The sequence below is a fragment of the Corythoichthys intestinalis genome, chromosome 9 (assembly GCF_030265065.1).
Source record: "Corythoichthys intestinalis isolate RoL2023-P3 chromosome 9, ASM3026506v1, whole genome shotgun sequence".
NCBI classification, from domain to species: Eukaryota; Metazoa; Chordata; class Actinopteri; order Syngnathiformes; family Syngnathidae; genus Corythoichthys; species Corythoichthys intestinalis.
In genome coordinates this window covers 49,079,639-49,100,798 of record NC_080403.1, presented here as the reverse complement: position 1 = coordinate 49,100,798, position 21,160 = coordinate 49,079,639, and the positions used below count along the sequence as shown (strand labels likewise).

General features: G+C 38.7%; 1 protein-coding gene across 1 annotated transcript in view; it reads left to right on the top strand.

The window, feature by feature from the left end:
* The window catches only part of LOC130922073 (immunoglobulin-like and fibronectin type III domain-containing protein 1), a 30,797-nt gene extending 12,703 nt beyond the window's left edge, over positions 1 to 18,094 (top strand). Inside the window, exons 10-25 of the mRNA XM_057846584.1 lie at positions 1,500 to 1,772; positions 1,853 to 2,038; positions 6,131 to 6,193; positions 6,374 to 6,433; positions 6,679 to 6,711; positions 6,822 to 6,937; positions 7,029 to 7,170; positions 7,246 to 7,539; positions 9,825 to 10,127; positions 10,272 to 10,451; positions 13,543 to 13,671; positions 13,751 to 13,830; positions 13,929 to 14,121; positions 14,573 to 14,869; positions 17,560 to 17,886; positions 17,968 to 18,094. Of these exons, the coding sequence (XP_057702567.1) occupies positions 1,500 to 1,772; positions 1,853 to 2,038; positions 6,131 to 6,193; positions 6,374 to 6,433; positions 6,679 to 6,711; positions 6,822 to 6,937; positions 7,029 to 7,170; positions 7,246 to 7,539; positions 9,825 to 10,127; positions 10,272 to 10,451; positions 13,543 to 13,671; positions 13,751 to 13,830; positions 13,929 to 14,121; positions 14,573 to 14,869; positions 17,560 to 17,886; positions 17,968 to 17,972 (2,681 nt within the window). The 3' untranslated portion in view covers positions 17,973 to 18,094. The remainder of the gene's footprint in view (positions 1 to 1,499; positions 1,773 to 1,852; positions 2,039 to 6,130; positions 6,194 to 6,373; positions 6,434 to 6,678; positions 6,712 to 6,821; positions 6,938 to 7,028; positions 7,171 to 7,245; positions 7,540 to 9,824; positions 10,128 to 10,271; positions 10,452 to 13,542; positions 13,672 to 13,750; positions 13,831 to 13,928; positions 14,122 to 14,572; positions 14,870 to 17,559; positions 17,887 to 17,967) is intronic.
* Positions 18,095 to 21,160: the final 3,066 nt, after the last annotated feature.

Sequence of the window (21,160 nt, the reverse complement as noted above, 5' to 3'; positions counted from 1 at the left end):
GATCGGGTTTTGAATTTTTTTAAGGCGCTACAAAGCAATAAAACAATCAAGATGTACAAGGTATTGTCAATTGAAACAAAAATAACATTACAAAGTAAACATGGCCGGTAGGAAAATATTATACTAGGTATAGAGGTAAGCTAACATAAGATAACATCATGCAACCATGATATCTGGAGTATGGAAATATTTTTTTTACTTTTTGGCAGTGCTTTTTTTCTTGTTAACTCATTGGCTGCCATTGACAGATGTCCAATCATGTGGCTCTTTTCATCCTTCTTCATCCTGATTTTAAATGTGTTGATCACTAGTTGACGTCCAATGAATCCATGTGAAGTAGGGGGTGGCAGCGAATGAACTTTAATTCATTCGCTGCCAACCCTTCTACTTCAAATCGATTGGATATCAATTGCGTTCATTGGTAGTCAATTGGTTAATGCATTGCCAAGGTGTCATATCAGCACTCGGTATCTTTAAAATTTGAGATGCCGATCGATCGGGTCCGGTCACGTCATTTTCAAAGTATCGGAATCGGCAAAAAAATATCAGCCATGCCTTTTTTTACCATATATTTTTTAATTAAATCGTTTTCTAATTGTATTTAACGTTACAGACGTAATATGTTACACTTATCCAGAGCCTTTAGTTTAGGCTTAAGGTAGGGTTGTCAAATTTATCCCAATAACGGCGGTATTTTTTTTTTTAATTATCACGTTAAAATAGTTAATGCAATTAATGCATGTGCTGCACGACCCACTCACACATTGAATCACTTCATCTGTTATGGCGCCGTTTTGCCAATACAGAGAGACAATGAGTAGAGTGAATTTTGGCAGCCTTAGGAGGCTTATTTTAATTGGCTAAAACCTTACAATCCCACTCCCTACTATTGGAAATATCATGGGAAGCAATGTGGGGAAGCAAGGCAGCAATTGATCTTTTTCTTATCACCTTGAATTGTATCCCATCGCAGAGAAAATATACAGAATGAATTGGTAGCACTACGCACAGTCGTGGTTTCGCTTGTCATGGTTCCACTTCCCATCATGCATTGGGCATGGCCTTCATTTACTGAAAGCTCAACAAATACACTAGATGGCAATATTTAGTCACAATAAACAAAGTCACAAGTCTTTCTATCCATGGATCCCTCTCACAGAAAGAATGTTAATAATGTAAATGCCATCTTGAGGATTTATTGTCATAATAAACAAATGCATTGCCAAAATGTATATGATCGGGAAAAATTATCGGGAATGATTGGAATTGAATCGGGAGCAAAAAAAAAGCAATCGGATCGGGAAATATCGGGATCGGCAGATACTCAAACTAAAACGATCGGGATCGGATCGGGAGCAAAAAAACATGATCGGAACAACCCTATTAAAAATCATTTGATTCAGACTCAAACTTGATTCAAAATATTCACCGGCCAATGAATATTATTGTTTGGGCAGATGGATTTCATGACATTTGCTTTTTCACGCCATGTATTTCAGTTCCCATGGTTGATTTCTTGGTGAAAATTCAGGAAGTTAAGGCGATGGAGAGAGAAGATGCCGTATTCGAGTGTGTCCTTTCCGTTCCCCTGGCCAAGATTTCGTGGTTTGGCAAGAATCTGCCCTTGGAACAAGGAGATAAATACGACATTGAGGTTTCTGAGGATAAGCTTATTCACAGACTGGTGGTCAAAGACTGCATGGTTGTAGACAAAGGCATTTATTCTGCCTGTGCGGGAATAAAATCATGTAATGCCTGGCTCGTAGTTGAAGGTATGTTAGCGACTCTACGCTGCACAGATTATTAATGAATCCACCGTAGCACACACTTCAGCACTCCCTTTTCTCTCTAGCTGATAAAGATGCAGATCAGGGCAAGAAGTCGGTGAGGAAGACAACAAAGGCGGGGGGCTCCGGTATCGACCTGCAGAAGGTGGCTCAGGAGCAACACGAAAAGCTAGAGAAAAAGAAAGAGGAACTGCAAGAACAAATCAAAGCTGCAAAAGAAACTGAACCCCCACCCGAACCCCCCAAACCAAGTGAGTTTGCTCAATGCAGCGCTTCTGCAAAACTTTGTAGGGCCTACGATATGGAATTTATGAATTCTTAAAATTGGAGGCAGCAAAAATCAATATCTAAAAAGTTTAAAGTGAGAAACTTTTCGATGTGTTCGCCCTTACATTCACCCGATAAAACCCTTTAAATCTACTTTTAAAGCAACAAATCTTAAAAATGCATTTGTATAACCAAATTGCCAGGTTACTAGAATATCAGTAGATTTCAACAGAAAACCCACACCAGAACCAGGTTTCTTAATTACAATCCACAGTTGGAAAACTATATACTTCATACGACAATCTGTCACTTAACTTGGTTTACTTGCAATGCACATTTGCTGCATTGTTTTGCTTGTTGCTGTTTGCTTCGTTTCTTCTGCTGTTCATCAATTTACATTATGCCTATAATGATAAGTTATTGACACAGCATCTACTAATGTTGGTGTTAAATACAAGGCATATATGTCAACTAGTGCTGTAACGAATAATCGATTAACTCGAGTATTCGATTAGAAAAATTTATTAGAATTAAATTTTACTGCCTCAATTATCCGTTCAATTAAAGTTGTGTCGTAATGGTTTATTTTGAAAGTGTTTGCATTTAGTTTTATTGATTTGGGTGGCTACACTGCCATCTAGACTGCCTAATTTTACATGGCTGAATCCAGCTGCTCCTTGTTAAGACCAACATAAGTTTTTGTTTGAGCTAAAAATTGTTTTAATGCATTCATGATTTACTTTACAAGTATGTTTAGCCTTTTTTTTGTGAAAATATGTGTCTGAACCATTTGTGAAGAGCATTGTATAAAAAGAAAAAACATTAGTGTTTTATAGCATTTAAAGGGTATGACAACACCTGGGGGAATGCTAATATTCGATCATTTATCCATCAACGCATGCCTTTTGAATTCATATCATGCCACTTCGTGTAATTACACACATCGCAACACCAAGAAAATGATAGAAATGAGGTCGTTTGTCAAGCTAAAAGTACCCGCCCCCGAGATGCCGGAAATCTAGCATATTGTGTGCGTGACGTCACTATAGGGAAACAACCGGCTCAGTGCTTAGTACTGAATGGCGGCGATGATGTCGGACAATTTTGTTTCTATTTGCAGCGACGAATCCGACGTAACATTATGAACCTTTCTTTGGTGTTTTGGGTTATCAATTTGAGCCCAAACGAAAGCCAATGCAGCCTAATGAAAGGATCATTTAGGGGAGCAATCACACTGATGAAACACCGGCTGCAACAGAATCACCGAATGGTTTGTTTTGCATTTCTTTTTGTGAAGCTGATACACCGTGACCGCAAAATTAAAGTAATGTATAGAATAATTATCATTTAATATGCTATCATCGGTTTCGCTATGCCATCCGACACAAATATGAATGGGATTAGAGGATTTCTTCTATATATATTATGAGCGATAATTTATACGTGTGTCCAGTCCTATATCCAATGTGTGATATGTTTTTTATTATAAAAGAGTACTCACTCTGGCCATTTCCCTCCTTTGCTTTGCCTGGGGTGGTGAGGTGGTCTCATCAGAGCCAGTCATCGTCCTCTTTCACCGGGCACCGCATCTGCTTTCAGCAGCAATTTCTTAGCAAAACCCGATTTCATTTGCCCATAGTTCGTATAGCTTTCAGGTGTAAAATGCGCACCACACAAAACCGTGCCGGAGGCTGGGTCTGCAAAATTAGCCCTCTTAGCACTGACTAACTTTACTCATTGTCTGCGTAGTCCAGCTCTTTTTCTCGCGTTCGGGAACTCATGGGTACTACATTGCGACAAATGGCTATTTGTAAACCACATAGCATGACAGGTTTGAACCATTTTAGCGATTTTTTTGATATAACACGAACGCAACTCTCTCGTCGATAAACAACGATGGCACCTGCCTCGACCTTTTGTTTCCTTGTTATGACGTCTCCGCCCCATTCGGCTGTTTCTGGAACACTTTCGGAAATGTTCGTCATTTTCGATCTATTTTCGATAATTGCTCATGAATGTGATTGATTTTTTATTAACTTTATCAATATTTGTTATCTTGGCACATAACGCTTCTATTGATGTCTCACACCCCCTTTGCGTTTTCATACCCTTTAAGCTGGCGGACTTTTGCTATGTAAGTTAGCCAATTGTTCTTTTGTTGTACATTTTTTTTTAATACCGTTTGAGGCTCAGCTCAGGTATTTAAATGTTTCATTTTCCTTATCCGATTACTCGATTGTTCAAACTAACTAGTTCATTGATTAAACAACTACTAAAATAATCGATAGCTGCAGCCCTAATATCAACTCATACGGTTTGCTAGCATTTTTCACGGGATTCTCAATCTTTTTAACAGATATGGCATACAGTAAAAAAAATAATACGGCAAAGCACAAAAGTTAAATAATAATATTTAAAAATTCTGTAGCGTCGACAAGTACAAAGCTAACTTCATGAGGGTTTTCTATAGCTTTTTTACAACTAAGAGCACAAACACGACAACTGTGAGCCATAGCCGATGCCAACAAAATAAAAGTACACGGAACCTTCGCGCACCCTGAAACTCGTCTACCCCTCCCACTCTCTCTCCAGTGAGTCATTCGGCTTGTATAGGGACAGCATGCAGAACACAATGCTCCACACATCAAAAGTGTTTCCAAATGTAAACAATTTTCAACAATTTATTAGTAGTTAATAGACAATATTAAATTTCGTAGATACCACAAAAATCTTTTCATCACCAAAATTACGAGTCGCACAGGCATGTGTAGATGAAAAAATGACTCACAATGTGTCAAATCAGTCACAATTTTCCCAACCTTAAAAACAACAAAATAAAACAAAAAATATTAGTTACTTAATAGCTTTTGAAATCCTGATTTTTTTTGTGTTAGAAGTATTGAGTGAATTAAAAAAATATGAATTGAATGTTTAGAAATTAAAAATGCAATAATTACCTATTTTTAATATGTAGGCTACATTAATTATCATGCATATCACCTTATATATCTTGGATGCTATTCAAACCATTTTTATAGCTTATTGCATCAAAATGGTGGTAATAACAGTTTGTGTAGTAAACTAGATGGAAAGTGGTTCTCAAATAATATCAAATAAATCAGTAAATTCATGTAGGCTTGTTCGATATTAATTTTCATCCAGTTTAGGGTCCTGGTTTATTTTATATCACTCAACACCAAATGTCATCAAAATAATACATGTAAATTAAAAAATCAATTACATTGCAAAACTTTACCTCAAGTGATGAAAGCAGTGAAGAAATCTGTGTCCACTTTGTCACCAGCTGCCAGGGAACCTTATTTTTGTTAGACAAGTCTTGCATACAGCAAAGTCCTTGTTCACCTTACTTCCTTTCTTTCTTGTTGGTGTAAAATCTAAAGCGTGTCCACATGTGTGATTTGTAGCAATATTTTTGTCACTTTTTCCTCCACCGATCCTATGAAGCTTTTTTACTTTTTTCAACCCACTTGGAGCTTCCTCTTCTTCTCTAGACAACTTGTGCGCACTTTACCTTCACCGCCACTATTGAGCGCCCCTAGTGGACCGCCAAAGAATTGCTCAACAAACATTGAGCAGTTTACAGCATCCAATGGCCAATATGTCAAATAAAAGTATCGGTACTTGGCGGGAGCATATCGATAACCGATCGGGTTGCAAAATATCGCGATATATCGCTGTATCGAGATATTGTCACACTCTTAATGCAGACATTGCACCGATCTGCCTGTCAGTTTGTGACATGTTAACATTTTTAAAAGTGACACCAATCTCAAATGTTGCTATTTTTGCAAGTAACGCAAAGTCGCAGGCCACAAAATGGTTCTAGCCTCTGAGCTTTAAGTTTAAAACCGGTAATGTAAAGAATCGGGGTTGTGAGAGCAAAAACTGACCCGCCAGCAGGTGATCAGTTGCGGTAACGAAACAAATTCTGTAGCGAAGTCTACAGATGGTTTTGTCTTTTTTTGATTACATTGACTAAAGCTGTTCATCAATTTTCAGTATGCCTGCATTGATAAATTGTTGAAACAGCGTCTACTAACAACAATTTTAAACAGGAATCGGTAATCCGGCAGTTGTGACCCCTGCTAGACCAGCTGTGAAGGCGGTGAGAAGAAGCGGTAAGAAACACTAATAGATGCACCAGCATCTACATGTGGTTTTATCTGAAGGCTTTTGAGCAATTGATAGAAGTACTTAGGTTGTGCTAGAGTTGCATTTTTTGTGCTGTTCATCAATTTTCAGTATGCTCACATTGATAAATTGTTGACACAGCAACAACTAACATGAATGTTTAACAGGAAATGAGAAACCAGCAGATGCGCCCTCTCATAAAGCAGTTGTGGAGGCAGGAGGCAGTGGTAAGAAATTGATACAGTATATTAAAAAAGAAAGATTATTAAAGGATTTCTTAAAAGGGTTTTAAAAAATGACTACAAATTGGGTTATCACTAGCATTTGGCAAAACTCGCGTAACCAATAGCAGTTTTATTTTTTTTTTAGGTAAGACATTTCCAACAAAATGTACCACAAAAAGATTATGATTAATAAAGTACTCAATGAATGACAGTTTTGTTGTTGTTTTTCTTTGTCCTGTCTGTTAAAGAAATGAGTGAACTGGCACCAGCAGTTGCAAATGGTAAGCATAAATTTGTTTTATCATGACTCATGGTATTACGTATTATTCCTTTGAGTTTAGTCAACTCTTTGACTCTAAATATAAAAACTTCTGAATTTTGTTGTTTTCAGAGCCTGTGATCACCTGTGGACTCTCTGACATGTACTGTCTTCGTGGAAAGTCTGCTGAACTAAAAGTCATCATGAACATGGACTGCGACGGCACCTGGTTTAAAGACGGAGAGCCAGTAAGGATCGAGATGCACTGAGCAACCGAATGACTATTTTGGATAGCAAATTAGCTCAAATTGCGTTTCCTTCCGTGTATGATTTCCCAAGCTAAACTCCAGTCCCGTGATCAGCATAAGCAAAGATTCCACCTATCAAACGCTGACTTTTCAAAACTGTCAAAATGAGGACTCTGGCGTCTACCGCTTTGTGTCAGGAGATCAGAGTACGCAAGGAAAGGTCATCATTGGAGGTAGAGTATAAATAACTTCAAACCTTAAGCGTGCTCATTCACGTTCATGATCACTAATTAAATTGTGAATTGTAGATGTACCGGAATTTGACCCAGATGACCTTCAGAAGTTCTCTAAGCCTTTGACAGTGAGAGTGGGCCAGAATGCCACGTTCAAGATGCCCTTTGCACCTCAGGAGGCCTTGATAGTTAACTGGTCTAAGAACGGCACAGAGGTCAAAGATGGAGGAGGAGTGAAAATTGTGAAGGAGCCCAATCACAGTCGGCTGCTATTCAAAGACTGCTTACGGGCAGATGCAGGGGAAATTAAAATCCAACTTAAAACCCCATTCGGGACCGCGGAGGCCACCTCACAGCTTTTTGTGCTCGGTAAGACAAGTCATCAATCAGACTAAAGCTGGGCAAACAGTCTGTGAATTAAGGCCCTTTCATAACTCATTCTGAGCTAGTCTACTTATTTTTAAGAGAACAGGGCAATTGATTGAGAATTTTCTGGTTTGTCAGATATTAAGTCCAGCCAGTGATGTTAAGGATCAGAGAATCTCCGAATCCTTTTCCGGTCACTGCATCCGAGCTGATGAATAGCTGACTAAAATCATCCTGAGTTTAATTAGAGTTTACTGTGCAGCCATTTCTTTGGAGTTTTTGCTACGGTACTTACAAAGGGACACACAGTTAAAGACCAAATGTGAAGTAAGGTTGGCCAACCATGTTTTTGAATAATATCAATGGTTAAACAATTATAAGCATATTTTCGTTTTTTTTTTTTTTTTTTTTAAAGCAACCCTTCCAGATTCTTTGTCTAACCCATAGCAACGCCTTTGACAATGAAAATGTTTTTCATCGACAATCTTCGGAAATCTTCAGAAATTACGTCACACCGAGAACTGTGAGGGAAGTCCGCCATATACACAGTATTGTTGCATTGCTTCTCGGTAAGATGCCACGGCGGTTTGTGGCGATGTATTCTCAATCTAAAGAAAAGTTGTATGAGTGGCTGAAGGATAGCAGGGCACGTAAATGGACATCTTTTGTTCGCACTAAGCGAATGAATTTCATGCCATCATCGAGTCGTGTTCTCTGCTACAAAGACTTCGAAGATGCCTGCTTCCTCAACCGGTCTGTTTATGATCAAGGATTTGCAAAAGAGTAAGTGTGATTTTTGGATAGATGACTGATGACTTTGTCAAAGCAGAGCTGCCAACTGTTGTGGAACAGTGCTTAATTTGTAAATCATAAGGTGCCGGAACGCAAAGTACGTATGACAGCGCAGGGACAGGTCCCGGAACATATTGTAAGAGCCCGAATAGGGAAATAGAAAGGAGAGGAGTGAATAATGGCTTCCTTCACTTTATTGTGGCAACAGTTAAATAACAAATAACAAAAATAACAACGGACTACTGCAACATGCGATCGCCAACTTCGCTGTCACGCCGCACTCTTCTCCTCACTTCCCGCTACGTCACCACTCTGCTGTCTGATGGTCCCTTCACGGGCCCGCACACAGATACGGACATTACATTATGCAGAAAATGGTGCTGAAAACAAAATGCTCATAACAAGACACTTTGCACGATCCGTTGAAGAGACGCTGGCACTGGAGAGCTGTGAGTAGTAGGAGGCGAGGGGGAGATGAGCGAGAAGCAAAACTTTGCGGTCGAATGTGGCGGCAGTCCGTTAATATTTTGTTTTCTTATTGTTGCCACAATAAAGTGGAGAAAGCCATCAACGACTCATCTCCTTTTTTCCCCCCAACGTTTTTATGTTATTATTTTATATGCACGAGAGCTGCCGGATCTGCCAAAATGAACATGAAGTATGATTTTTTTTTTTTTTAAAACAATGTCATCAGATAGACACAAACATAAAATTATGTGCAAATGCCTGCATCTTCAAATCATGAAAATAATAACAGCCTATACCTTACCAATCTTGTAATCTCGATGGGTCTTGTCTCCATTCCATGTCAGGTAGTTCAGGCACATTGTTTGCATCCTGATTAGGGTCTGGCTAATACATGTTAGGTTCAACATAAAATTCCAACCTCCTCTTCTTCCTCCAACTCTTCATAAACTTGGATCTCCTCCTTTGCGCTCGATCTATCGCTTATATCGCTGTTTGAATCATTGTTTGAAGGGCTTTGGATGGCGGCCATATGGAGTGCTGCCATTGCTGTTCTCGGTGTGACGTATCACTTCCGGGTTCGTCCCCAGGCTCGAACTTCGGAAACGCGATTATTTTGTCAAATATACAATATATAAATTATTTCTTCATGCTTTATTTGTTGGACAATGTTTAATTACTTTAATTGTGACCCTATTTGGCATGTTATGAAATTACTTCACATTTGGTCTAGTTAAATGTAGCGTCTTATTTTTTTTTTGCTCTATTTTGAGTGTGCAACAGTGTGCTAAATAATATTTAAGGGTGGAACAGCAGAGACTTAAATGTGGTCTTAGCATTCAAGAAGTGTGTTTCTATAGTTCAAGTTCGGCTTCCTGTCACGAGGCGATCAATTTAGAGTGTAAAAGTTGGAATATAAAACAAAAACTTTTAAAGCTGATTAAATATGTGCCCAAATGATGACTGGCACCGAATGTTGGATGAAGAAACAAGAAAGAGCATTTGTTCAAATGTAAACTTTTTCTGCACAGATCGACCGGGTCCCCCAGAGGGCCCGGTGGAAACAGTCGAGACCACTTCATCTGTCATTGCGATCGAATGGAAACCTCCCAAAGATGACGGTGGTTCCCCCGTTACTAACTACGTCCTCGAACGCCAGCAAACAGGCCAAAGTTTGTGGACTCAACTCGGGCGCGTGTCTGGTGACAAGACCTCCTTCAGGGACAGAAATGTGACCCACGGGAAGAAGTACAGCTACCGCATCTACGCAGAGAACTCAGAAGGCCTCGGCGACTCCCTGGAGACGGCTGATAGCATTATGGCTGGCATCATGAGTGAGCACCCGTGAAATAAGTCTCATTAAGCACTTCCCTTAGGCTCGCTGAATATTTTGGGAAATATCCTGCAGTCACTCTGTAGATGCCATCCAATTATTCCCTCAAATTGTGATAATAACGTTAACTTGCCTCTTACTTCAGTACTTTCTGGGCCACCGGGTGCCCCCAAAGTGGTCTGCGCTTCAAAGACCTGTATCACGCTGATGTGGAGCCCGCCCGAGGACGATAGGGGAGTGCCCGTCATCGGTTACCAACTGGAGAAACGGAAAAAGGACACAAACCAGTGGATTTCCTTGAATGCAGTGAATGAACCGATTGAAGGTTTGTCAAAGACATGCAACTTTGTGGTGCGTTTAATTTAGAGCTGAAACGAAACTGGAACAACTTGAGTAACTCGAGTTTAAAAACTGATATGAGTAATTTTATTCACCTTGAGAAATCGTTTAATTTTGACAGCTCTAAGCATCACGTTTTGCCCGGACTACTTTTAACGCGTTGATGTCACGTGCGTAGAGAAAGAAGCAATAAATACATTTTAAAAAACAACTTACTGCAGCTGACAGCCGCTACAAACGACGCCGACATTGCTAAAAACTAGCCCGCATTATGCTACGGTGGTAGCAGATAGCGTCTGATGAGTTTCATAGAGATCACGTGTATGTTGAACTAGATGCGAAATGACAGAGTCAACGGCATTAGTAAACAGCCGCTATCTGTAGACAAGCAGTAGACATCTAATCGCTAATAAATAAGTTTAACGTTACTGTCACTCGCCCACGTAACGTTAGCCCTGCGGAGGGCTAGGTTTCTATTAATTATAACCACTGTCGATGCGTGGCTAACGTGTCTTACATACAGACTTTATTTAATCTGTGAAAACATAGCGCTGTAGAGTAATGAGGGTGTAAAATAAAAACTTAATAATGCTAACTGTCAATTTTAGCTCAGTAGTCATTGCTGGATAAAACACCAAGTAGCACTGGTCCTTAATGTGCTCGAATACAGCAGATATTTATTTTGAACACTGCAAAAACTCAAAATCCTATCCGGACTTACAGTTTAGACAAACTTAAAACTTAACTAGAACTTAAAAATAGCTTGACACAAGTAGAAATTCAATTGAAACACTTGGGGAAAACACCTAACTTTGAAGTGATGTGTGTTATCAAGCATTTTTAGGTAAGAAATTATATATATATTGGCGGAAAGCACAGACAAGCCTGAAAAAGCAGTTTCTGCTCTTGCACTCCTCTTTAAAAGAAATTGCTGTATTTTAAGCTAAAACAACTGTTGTGTTTGATAGAACAATACCTCTATATGCTGCCATAGCAGATTCATGGCACATTAAGCCCCCGAACTACTTTTAATTTGTCCGTTTTACCCTGAATACCCCCGTTTACAGACGTCGCGCAACCGCTTTTGTTTCAACCCAGCCATAAAACAAAGGTAATTAATCATATTTATTATTCAAAATGTCTGTCGTTTTTAGCTTAGAATCATTAGTTGATGTCCCATATTTCGTTTTAAAAAAAAAAAGAAAAAACAACTTTAAAAAATTATTCACTCACATATTTTAAAGTTTTAAACAAATTATGTCGCAATGAAAAAAATGGCGTCTGTAAAAAAGTCACGGATATCGACCTCATAACTAGCGCTTAATTGTATTTTTTTTTTGTTACTGCCCGTTTTCTCCGATATGTTTGATGATAAATAATTGATCCAAACAAAAAAAGTTGAAAAAACAAACGTTTAAAAGGGTAAATATATAAAAAGAAAATCTCGACCACTCCTTGATGTCTGCATCGCGACCCTTGTTATATGACCATGTTTCACCCATAAAATCCACAAAAAATCCAGCTGTGGCCGTTACTGGTGTCAACAATAATCGATGCGGCGATGCATCCCGATGCGGGCCATGGACGATGCGATTCGATGCGGGCAACAAGCCGAATCGATTCAGCACATATTAAAATATATAAGTCCATTCAAAAATCTTCTGGTGATGCAATGGATTTGGTTTCCCCATTTGTATTATTATTCTCATGTTTACCTGTAGAGGGAGCTACTGTACAAGCAATGCAGGGGGGACGAGGAACCCAAATCTGCTTCCTCACGGGAGTAACGTCACAGACATGCGCAATTGCGCAGTGGCAATCGAGAAAGCAGAGAGATACATAGACATACATAGACATAACAACAATGGCTGAAGCGGAGAAAGAGGGAGCGCGAAAGTTTATTGACGCACCAAAGACATTGAAAGCAGGCATATGGAGACATTTTGGCTTCTATGAGGTTGGTGGGAAACTTGACCAAACTTATGCGGTGTGTAAAAAATGAAAGGCTGCTACTGTGTGTAAAAAAAAAAAAAAAAAAAAGCCCTGGTCTCATTCAAAGCACTAATTAAATGCTGTGATGGTTTTTTTTTTAAAATTTATATATATATTACTATTTTCATTTGACTACAACCAAGAATGACACAAGAGCCAACAAAAAGTTGTTTAATGTCTGACCGGTTGTGTTTCCTCATGATTCACGAAATATATGCTTTGCTTTAGCATTTTAATGCATCCCAGGCTTTAATGCATCGTGATGCATTGCCGAATCGAATCGTGGCCCTCTGAATCGAATCGAATCAAATCGAATCGAATCGTGGCCCTCCGAATCGTAATCGAATCGAATCGTGAGGGCAGTGCCGATGCACACCTCTAGTGGCCATTCACAGCTGTGTCTTGACACTCAGTGATACATACTACAAGGAGTTTTTGGATCGAAACAAAGTAGGTACGCGATAATATCTCGTTAAAGTCATGGCGTCTGTAATTCTGTTCTCGCGTGCTCTCACCTCCAGATAGGGTTTTGCTGTTTAATTTTTTTTTTTTTTTTTTTTTTTTTAAATGCCCTCCTGCTCAAAATTTTTCTTCCCCAAGAAAAGTGAGATTTTAAGCTTTCCAATGATGTATCACACATGCATATCGGACAATTTTGAAAGTTGGCTAAATTGGGGGGTCTCAGACCGGAACGTCAAGTCACCTGAGTATTTTTCGCCATATATATATTTATAATGTTTTTTTTTTTTTTTTTTAAAGATCTAAAAGTTTTTTGAGTGAAAGCAGTGAATTAGTCTTTTTTTTTTTAACTCTAGTTACATCTGAGATGCAATTTTTGGCTGTTTTTAAACAATGTACATTGAAAATAAAGACATTGAATGACTGAAAATGGGTCAATATTAGATGAAATGTCCTGATTTCTCATGTATATTTATAATTGCTCTTCACCAAAAATATATTTTATCCGATTACTTGATTAATCGATAGAATTTTCAGTCGATTACTCGATTATTAAAATATTCGATAGCTGCAGCCCTAGTTTAATTACAGTCTTGATAGTGGCATTGTTTTCATCTATGCTGCAGATGTGAACTATGCAGTTAAAGACATCACTGAGGGAGCAGAGTACGAGTTCAGGGTTCTCGCAATTAATGAGTCTGGAGCCGGGGATCCGAGTCCTCCGTCTGCAATGGTGTGTGCAAAGAATCCCAACAGTAAGTTGTTTATCCCTCCTGCTGTAAATATAATAGGATTTACCTTGGGCAGTGATGATGATTTTGTCTTCCCTTCCAGTGAGGCCTTACTTCAAAGACCCAGAGGACTTCATTGTTGTCAGAGCAGGAAATTCAGCACGTGTAAAAATTCTCTATGAGGTATCAACCTACACACTGTCTGTATTTGCTTCTTTAAAGATACTTTGTAATTTATTACAGTGCGACAGTTGACTGACAGTGATATCTAATGAATCCAGGCTGAACCCCCACCGGAGATCACATGGCTAAAAGACGATGAACAGCTACCCGATTGGATAAAAGTTGTCAATTCGGAAGGAATGTCCCAGCTTGTTATTCCTTCATCTAAGCGCTCAGACTCCGCCATCTACACGATCATAGCAAAAAACTCAGTCGGGCAGGCTTCCTTTGACGTTGAAGTTAGAGTTACAGGTAAAAATAATGAATAATTATGAAATTTACCTCAATGGCCACGATTGACGGCGCGGGATGTCAATGGAACTGAAACATGAGCATTCTTAGTCAGTCCTTCCTGTTTAAACAAAGTGGATGTCCATTGTTGTCACTGGCAGGCCAGTTGGAGTCTTAAGCTGAAATCCAATACTTTTCTAGAGCCGGAACTAAAATTTCAACAATATAAATTGGCAATTTAGAATGGCTAGCATTGCTGCCTCAAAGTAAGAAGGTCCGAAGTTCAATTTCCAACTTGGCCTTCACGTCCGATTACAGATCGAAATATGGATTTGGCTCCAGGACACTTAAGTTTTTGTTAACCACACAAAATGAACAAAGTGAACAAGCAAGACTACTACAAATTTGCCCCAAGCTACATTCAAGGAAATAGTCTAAGAAAGATGTTGATATTTTGTTTCTGTGCACACAGATGAACCCAAGAGCCCAGGGCCAGTGGAACTTGAGCAAACTGTCCATGGAAGAGTGCTGATAACATGGGCTCCGTCACCAGACCAGGAACTGGACGACAGACTTTATTATGCAGTGGCTCAACGGGACTCCAACACCAGAGTGTGGAAAACCATAGCGGACCGCCTCTTCACAAACACCTACACAGTTAGCAACATCCTTCCCGGGCTGGAATACCATTTCCGGATCTTTGCCAAGAATGACATGGGACTCTCTGACCCGTCACAGTCTCCAACGTGGGGAGTCAATAGAAACAGAGGTGTGTTATTAATTGCTTACAACAAAATTTGTTAACATTGCAACTCTTGAAATCCAGCAATTATTACAATCCATACTGAAAGCAAAGTACTTGGCAAGGCAAGGCAAATATATTTTTATAGCACAATCAGCACAAGGTAATTCAAAGTGTTTTCATCACATGAAAATCAGCGAGACAATTTAGAAAACACAACTAAACGGATACATAAATTATGTTGAATCAGTAAGACAGTTAAAAACAAAACAAAAGTAAAAACCAATAAATGGATGAAAAGCAAATCATATAATTGGGTATTTGAACAATCGGGCCAGGTGTGATAATGCTGCTTTATACAAAAGCGTTTTTAGCCCAGATTTTCACTTTTAAGTGTTTAATTACCGTATTGGCCCAAATATAAGACTGTTTTTTGCATTGAAATAAGACTGAAAAGGAAGGGGTCGTCTTATATTCGCAGTCTAGACATTATACCCATTCACGACGCTAGATGGCGCCAGATATCATTAAAGCGATGTTCTGTCATGACAGATCTCAGCTACTCTCCCCATTCACGACGCTAGATGGCGCCAGATATCATTGAAGCGATGTTCTGTCACGATAGATCTCAGCTACTCTCAAGTTTAACCAGTTTGCATTTTTTATTGCACTGTTTTTCCTTATTCAGATTTGTTTCAAGACTACAGTGACAGTTAGACTTCACTTTGATGGTTAATGCAGATATTGCAATTTTGTTGTTTTATCACAATAGATTGGTTTATTTTAGGGCTGTCAAAATTATCACGTTAACGGGCGGTAATTAATTTTTTTAATTAATCACGATAAAATATTTGACGCAATTAACGCACATGACAACACAGTGAAATGTCATCTTGTTAATTGTGTTTTTCGGAGTTTTGTCGCCCTCTGCTGGCGCTTGGTGCGACTGATTTTATAGGCTTCAGCACCCATGAGCATTGTGTAAGTAATTATTGACATCAACAATGGCAGGCTACTAGTTTATTTTTTGATTGAAAATTTTACAAATTTTATTAAAACGAAAACATTAAGAGGGGTTTTAATACAAAATTTCTATCACTTGTACGAACATTTATCTTTTAAGAACTACTACTTCTTTCTATCCATGGATCGCTTTAACAGAATGTTAATAATGTTAATGCCATCTTGTTGATTTATTGTTATAATAAACAAATACAGTACTTATGTAACGTATGTTGAATGTATATATCCATCTTGTGTCTTATCTTTCCATTTCAACAATAATTTACAGAAAAATATGGCATATTTTATAGATGGTTTGAATTGCGATTAATTGCGATTAATTACAATTAATTAATTTTCCAGCTGTAATCAACTCGATTAAAAATGTTAATTGTTTGACACCACTAGTTTATTTACATTTCAAAAACCAGAAGCCATTCATTTATGAATGTGATTGCACTTTAGTTTACATATTTAAACGTTCAGATATTAAGATTTGAATGAGGCAAAATAACATGCTTTTTCTCTCAAATATATTGTTATAATCATTTGTTTCGGATGTACTGTAATTATTTTCTGTATAAAAATTAATTCGGTGTTCATAAAGTCTTTTTTCAAACTTGAGTCTTGAAAAAGGGTCGTCTTATAATCAGGGCCGTCTTATATTCGGGCCAATACGGTCGTATTGTTTTTGGCAGCCCTTTTAATTTGTGTCCTAGTCTTTTGGACGATAATACTTCTTAGTCTTAGCCCTTTTTTCGTCATTTCAAAATGTGTTTGTCTTCGTTCAGTTTTGGTTGATGAAAACTCAAGATTAATTTCGTCTAGTTTTAGACCACGTTTACGCAATATTTCTGTCTGTAAAATTGGAAAGTTTCCCTCCAAAAACAAATGAATAAAAAAAGGTTTCCAACTATTTAGAATGAACATTGGCAGACGAACACATATTGTAGCATCTACAAGCATCTACATATCTATCACGTAAAAACAAACACTCAGCAGGAAAACAGTAAATTATATTCGGTTATACCTAACTAGATGCCACGAACTGTATGTAAAAAAAAAAAGTTGTCCGAGAGTTTAAGAGGACGCTGGCCGTTAGCAATAGCCTAATTCTAACGTGAATGCTATGCTAACGCTACGAGTTACATTGCGTGTGTGATAATCACTCAGGACAGACCTTTAAAGGCTAAAGCAACACTGCATATTCTATCTTGACAAGATAAGACACTTGTGGGTGAGTTGGGGGGTGGGGGGGGGTACAGCACGTCACAAGACTGACACAACCAGACACTGCTACAATGCAAGTTAACTACACATAAATATCACGGAAACTATGTCGCTTTTTCCTCTCGTTCTCGTCTCGTCAGATGAAAACTGGCATTCGTGTTATGTTTTAGTGTCCCAAGACATGTTTTTAGCTCGTTATTGTCTCGTCATCGTCATGAAAAAAATGTTCGTTGAAGAAATAATTTTCGTTATAGTCATCATTGATGAATACAACACTGTGTTGAATACATTGTATAGTCTATCCTTTGTCTCAGAGGTAGTCAGTGTAATGAGTTCATAGCCGGCCTAATATGGTCCAGATTTAGTGACAAACTTTAGATAGCTGTCGAAGTTCAAGTCTGAGTCAGTAATCACACCAAGATTAGTACTTGTCAAATGTCCATTTTCCTTGATATTAATTCGTACCCATTTTACTCTCCTTCAAGTTCCAATCACACACAAAGGAAGCAATTCAACACTTATCAGCTTTGAGAGGCCTCCATCCATCTTGGTTCCTTTGAAGGTCCATGCACCACCTAAAGGTTACCAGGTCTACATGACGTGCGCCGTTCGAGGCTTCCCAACGCCCACAGTGTCCTGGTTCCTCAACGACCAATGTATCAGCTCAAACAGCAACTACTATATTACCAACTCCTTCGGTGTATGCTGCCTGTACATCCTCAGAGTGCGACCAAAGGACAGCGGTGAATACAAAGTTGTTGCGGTCAACTCATTTGGCCAAGCTGAATGTTCAACAAAACTCATTGTTCGAGGTTTGTTGAATCTGGAGAATTAATGATGACTGATGATAAAGTTTATGATTTTGAAGGGTTTTTTCTTTTTGCTCTTCACAGAATAATCGAAACCGAAAACAGGATCTGGGATGTTGAGGAAAATCGTAAGAAGGAATCTGAAATAATTCAATTGTTATCTTATTTATTTTAAAATATTACAAATTGCGAGAAATGTGTCAGGAATAAGGACTGCAATAAATTATCAAATTCCATTGTGTCTTTTGTTCTATGGTACAGATATATACATAGTGAAGAAAATAACTTTTTGAACACTCTGCTATTTTGCTAGTTTTCCCACGTAGATATCATGGAGGGGTTTGAAATTGTCATGATAGGTGCATGTCCACTGTGAGAGAGATAATCTATAAAGAAAAATCCACAATTTAATATTTTCTAAGGATTTATTTGTGTGATACAAGTGCAAATAAGTATTTGAACACCTGAGAAAACAAGCATTAATATTTGGTAGCCTTTGTTTGCATTACAGAGGCGTTTCTACGTTTCCTGTAGTTTTTCACGAGGTTTGCACACACTGCAGACTCACACCTCCACACAGATCTTCTCTAGATCAGTCTCCAAAGGTTTTTTATTGGGTTTAGGTCTGGAGAGTGGCTAGGCCATGCTAACACCTTCCTATGGTAGCCACTCCTTGGTTTCCTGGCTGTGTGCTTCAGGCCATTGTCATGTTGGAAGACCCAGCCACAACCCATCATTAATGCTCTGACTGAGGGAAGGAGGTTGTTCCCCAAAATGTCACATTACAGGGCTCCAGTCATCCTCTCTTTAATACAGTGCACTCGCCCTGTCCCATGTGCAGAAAAACAACCCCAAAGCATGAAGCTACCACCCCCATGCTTCACAGTAGGGATGGTGTTCTTGGGATAGTACTCATCATTCTTTTTCCTCCAAACATGGTTTGTGGAATTATGACTAAAAAGTTCTTTTTTGGTCTCATCTGACAACAAATTTTGCTCTCCTGACTCCTCTGTGTCATCCAAATGGTCATAGGAAAACTTAAGATGGCCTTGACATGTGCTGGTTTAAGCAGGGGAACCTTCCGTGCCATGCATGATTTCAAACCATGACGTCTTAGTGTAGTACCAACAGTAACATTGGAAACGGTAGTCCCAGCTCTTTTCAGATCATTGACCAACTCCTGTCGTGTAGTTCTGGGCTTATTCCAGACCTTTCTTAGGATCATTGAGGTGATATCTTACATGGGGCTCCACTCCGATTGAGATTAACCGTTATGTTTAGCTTTTTCAATTTTATAATGATTGCTCCAACATTGGACCTTTCTTCAACAAGCTGCTTGGCTATTGCTCCGTGGCCCTTTCCAGCCTTGTGGAGCTGGAAAGCTTTTTGTCTCTGGTGTCTTTGGACAGCTCTTTGGTCTTGGCCATGTTACATGTTTGAGTCTTACTGATCGTATGGGGTGGACAGGTGCTAAAGACCTCAAACAGGAGCATCTGATTCAGGATTTTCAGGATTATTTGCAGCTGTATCTCACAAATAAATCGTTAAAAAATCATGCATTGTGATTTCTGGATTTTTTTTCTTTTTTAGATTATCTCTCTCACAGTGGACATGCACCTATGATAAAAATTTCAGACCCCTCCAAGATTTCTAATAAAATAGCAAAATAGCAGGGTGTTCAAATACTTATTTTCCTTACTGTATATGTAATAACAGGAACTTACTTACAAGTACATTAACTGGACAGGGATTTGATCAGGGACAAATCACATTTGAGCCATATTTTAATCATTGGACTCAACCCTCCAAAACAGTCAGTGGCCAGTTTGAAAAAAATGTGTTTCACAACATGAATTTCAGAAAACACATCTATCGTAACGGACTAGCTGAAAAGGGAAACAGGCCATTCTAGTTTGGAACGGTCACTTTTGCCGATTTCTAGAGCTCATACTTAGGCAACCCATTGCTCAAAACAGAGCCACAACTTTCAAGACGGGCATGTGAAGCTTTGTAGATATATGCGCATATCTACAGGGAAACGTGAAGGTCTCCTAAGATATGCTAAAGTCTCCTGAGAAATGCAAAAGTCTTGCGAGAGATGCTGACTTCTAAATGGCTCACAGGATTTTAGATCAACTTCCTCAAATTTCTTTGAGAATTGTTTTTTACCTCCAGAAATAATGTTTAAAGGGAAATTCAACAAAACTGAAAAGGCGGTTACAACATACTGTAAACATTTTTATGTGGCTAACATGTATGCACACTTGACACCTTGAAGATTACAGGGTATTACAAAGGCTTAGGAACTGTCCATCCATTTTTCATTGCCTTTCCATATTTATCACAGCAATAAAATGACCATCAAACCCTCTTTGGTTACAGATATGAGTTTTATTTTACAGTATTTATCATATAACCTTTAAAAAGAGAGCTAACGGTCTGAATTCATTGTTTTGTTTTTACAGATAATAGAGAGACTATGCAGACATTAGGGCTTTTATTGTATCCAGCGATTATCTTTTGTATCAAGGTGACCATTCAAGCATTTTGGATGAGCTTGACCTTAGACAATGACCCCCTCAGTCATGCTCAACACACTCGCACCTTATGAGTCGTCATCTTTTTATAACGCAGTGTGCCCTTCTGGACAGAAAGCGGATGCTGTGAGATTTTTCATCGACACATTGGAGTGTGACTAAACAGCTCATGTTGATGTTTATCAACCATTAAAAGTCCTAAGTAGAAAGATCGCATTACATGGACACTGCCAGCGGGAACACTCAGGATCAACGATTTGTGGAAAAATACAGTAGAGCGCAAATTTTTAAACTCAGTCTCATCAGATGTTTTGTCATCAGTAATAGTGAATATTGTACATTAAATGTGGCCAATGGAAGATTAAGAAACGATTATGTTTCCAGTCCAACTGTGAGGCTATCGCTTTCATTAGGATGTGTAAAAAGAACCATGCAGTTTACTACTGCAGTAATATGGCTTTTAACCAACTACGTTTCAACCATGTAGGGGTTTCAGCCTTTTATTGCCCAACAAAAAGGGGCGCAATCACCCTTGTAGTAAGACAGAGACAAGACAACACGCTGGCTAACGGACGGCTCGACGAAGATACCAAGAGTTGAAAGTAAGTGATTAGAGGTGCAACAATTAATCGAGAACTAATCGATTAGCAAATTAATTCACAACAATTTTGATAACCAATTAAACGTTTAGAACCTTCTGCATCTTAAACTTCTCTAAATTCTTGAAATTATAACATACA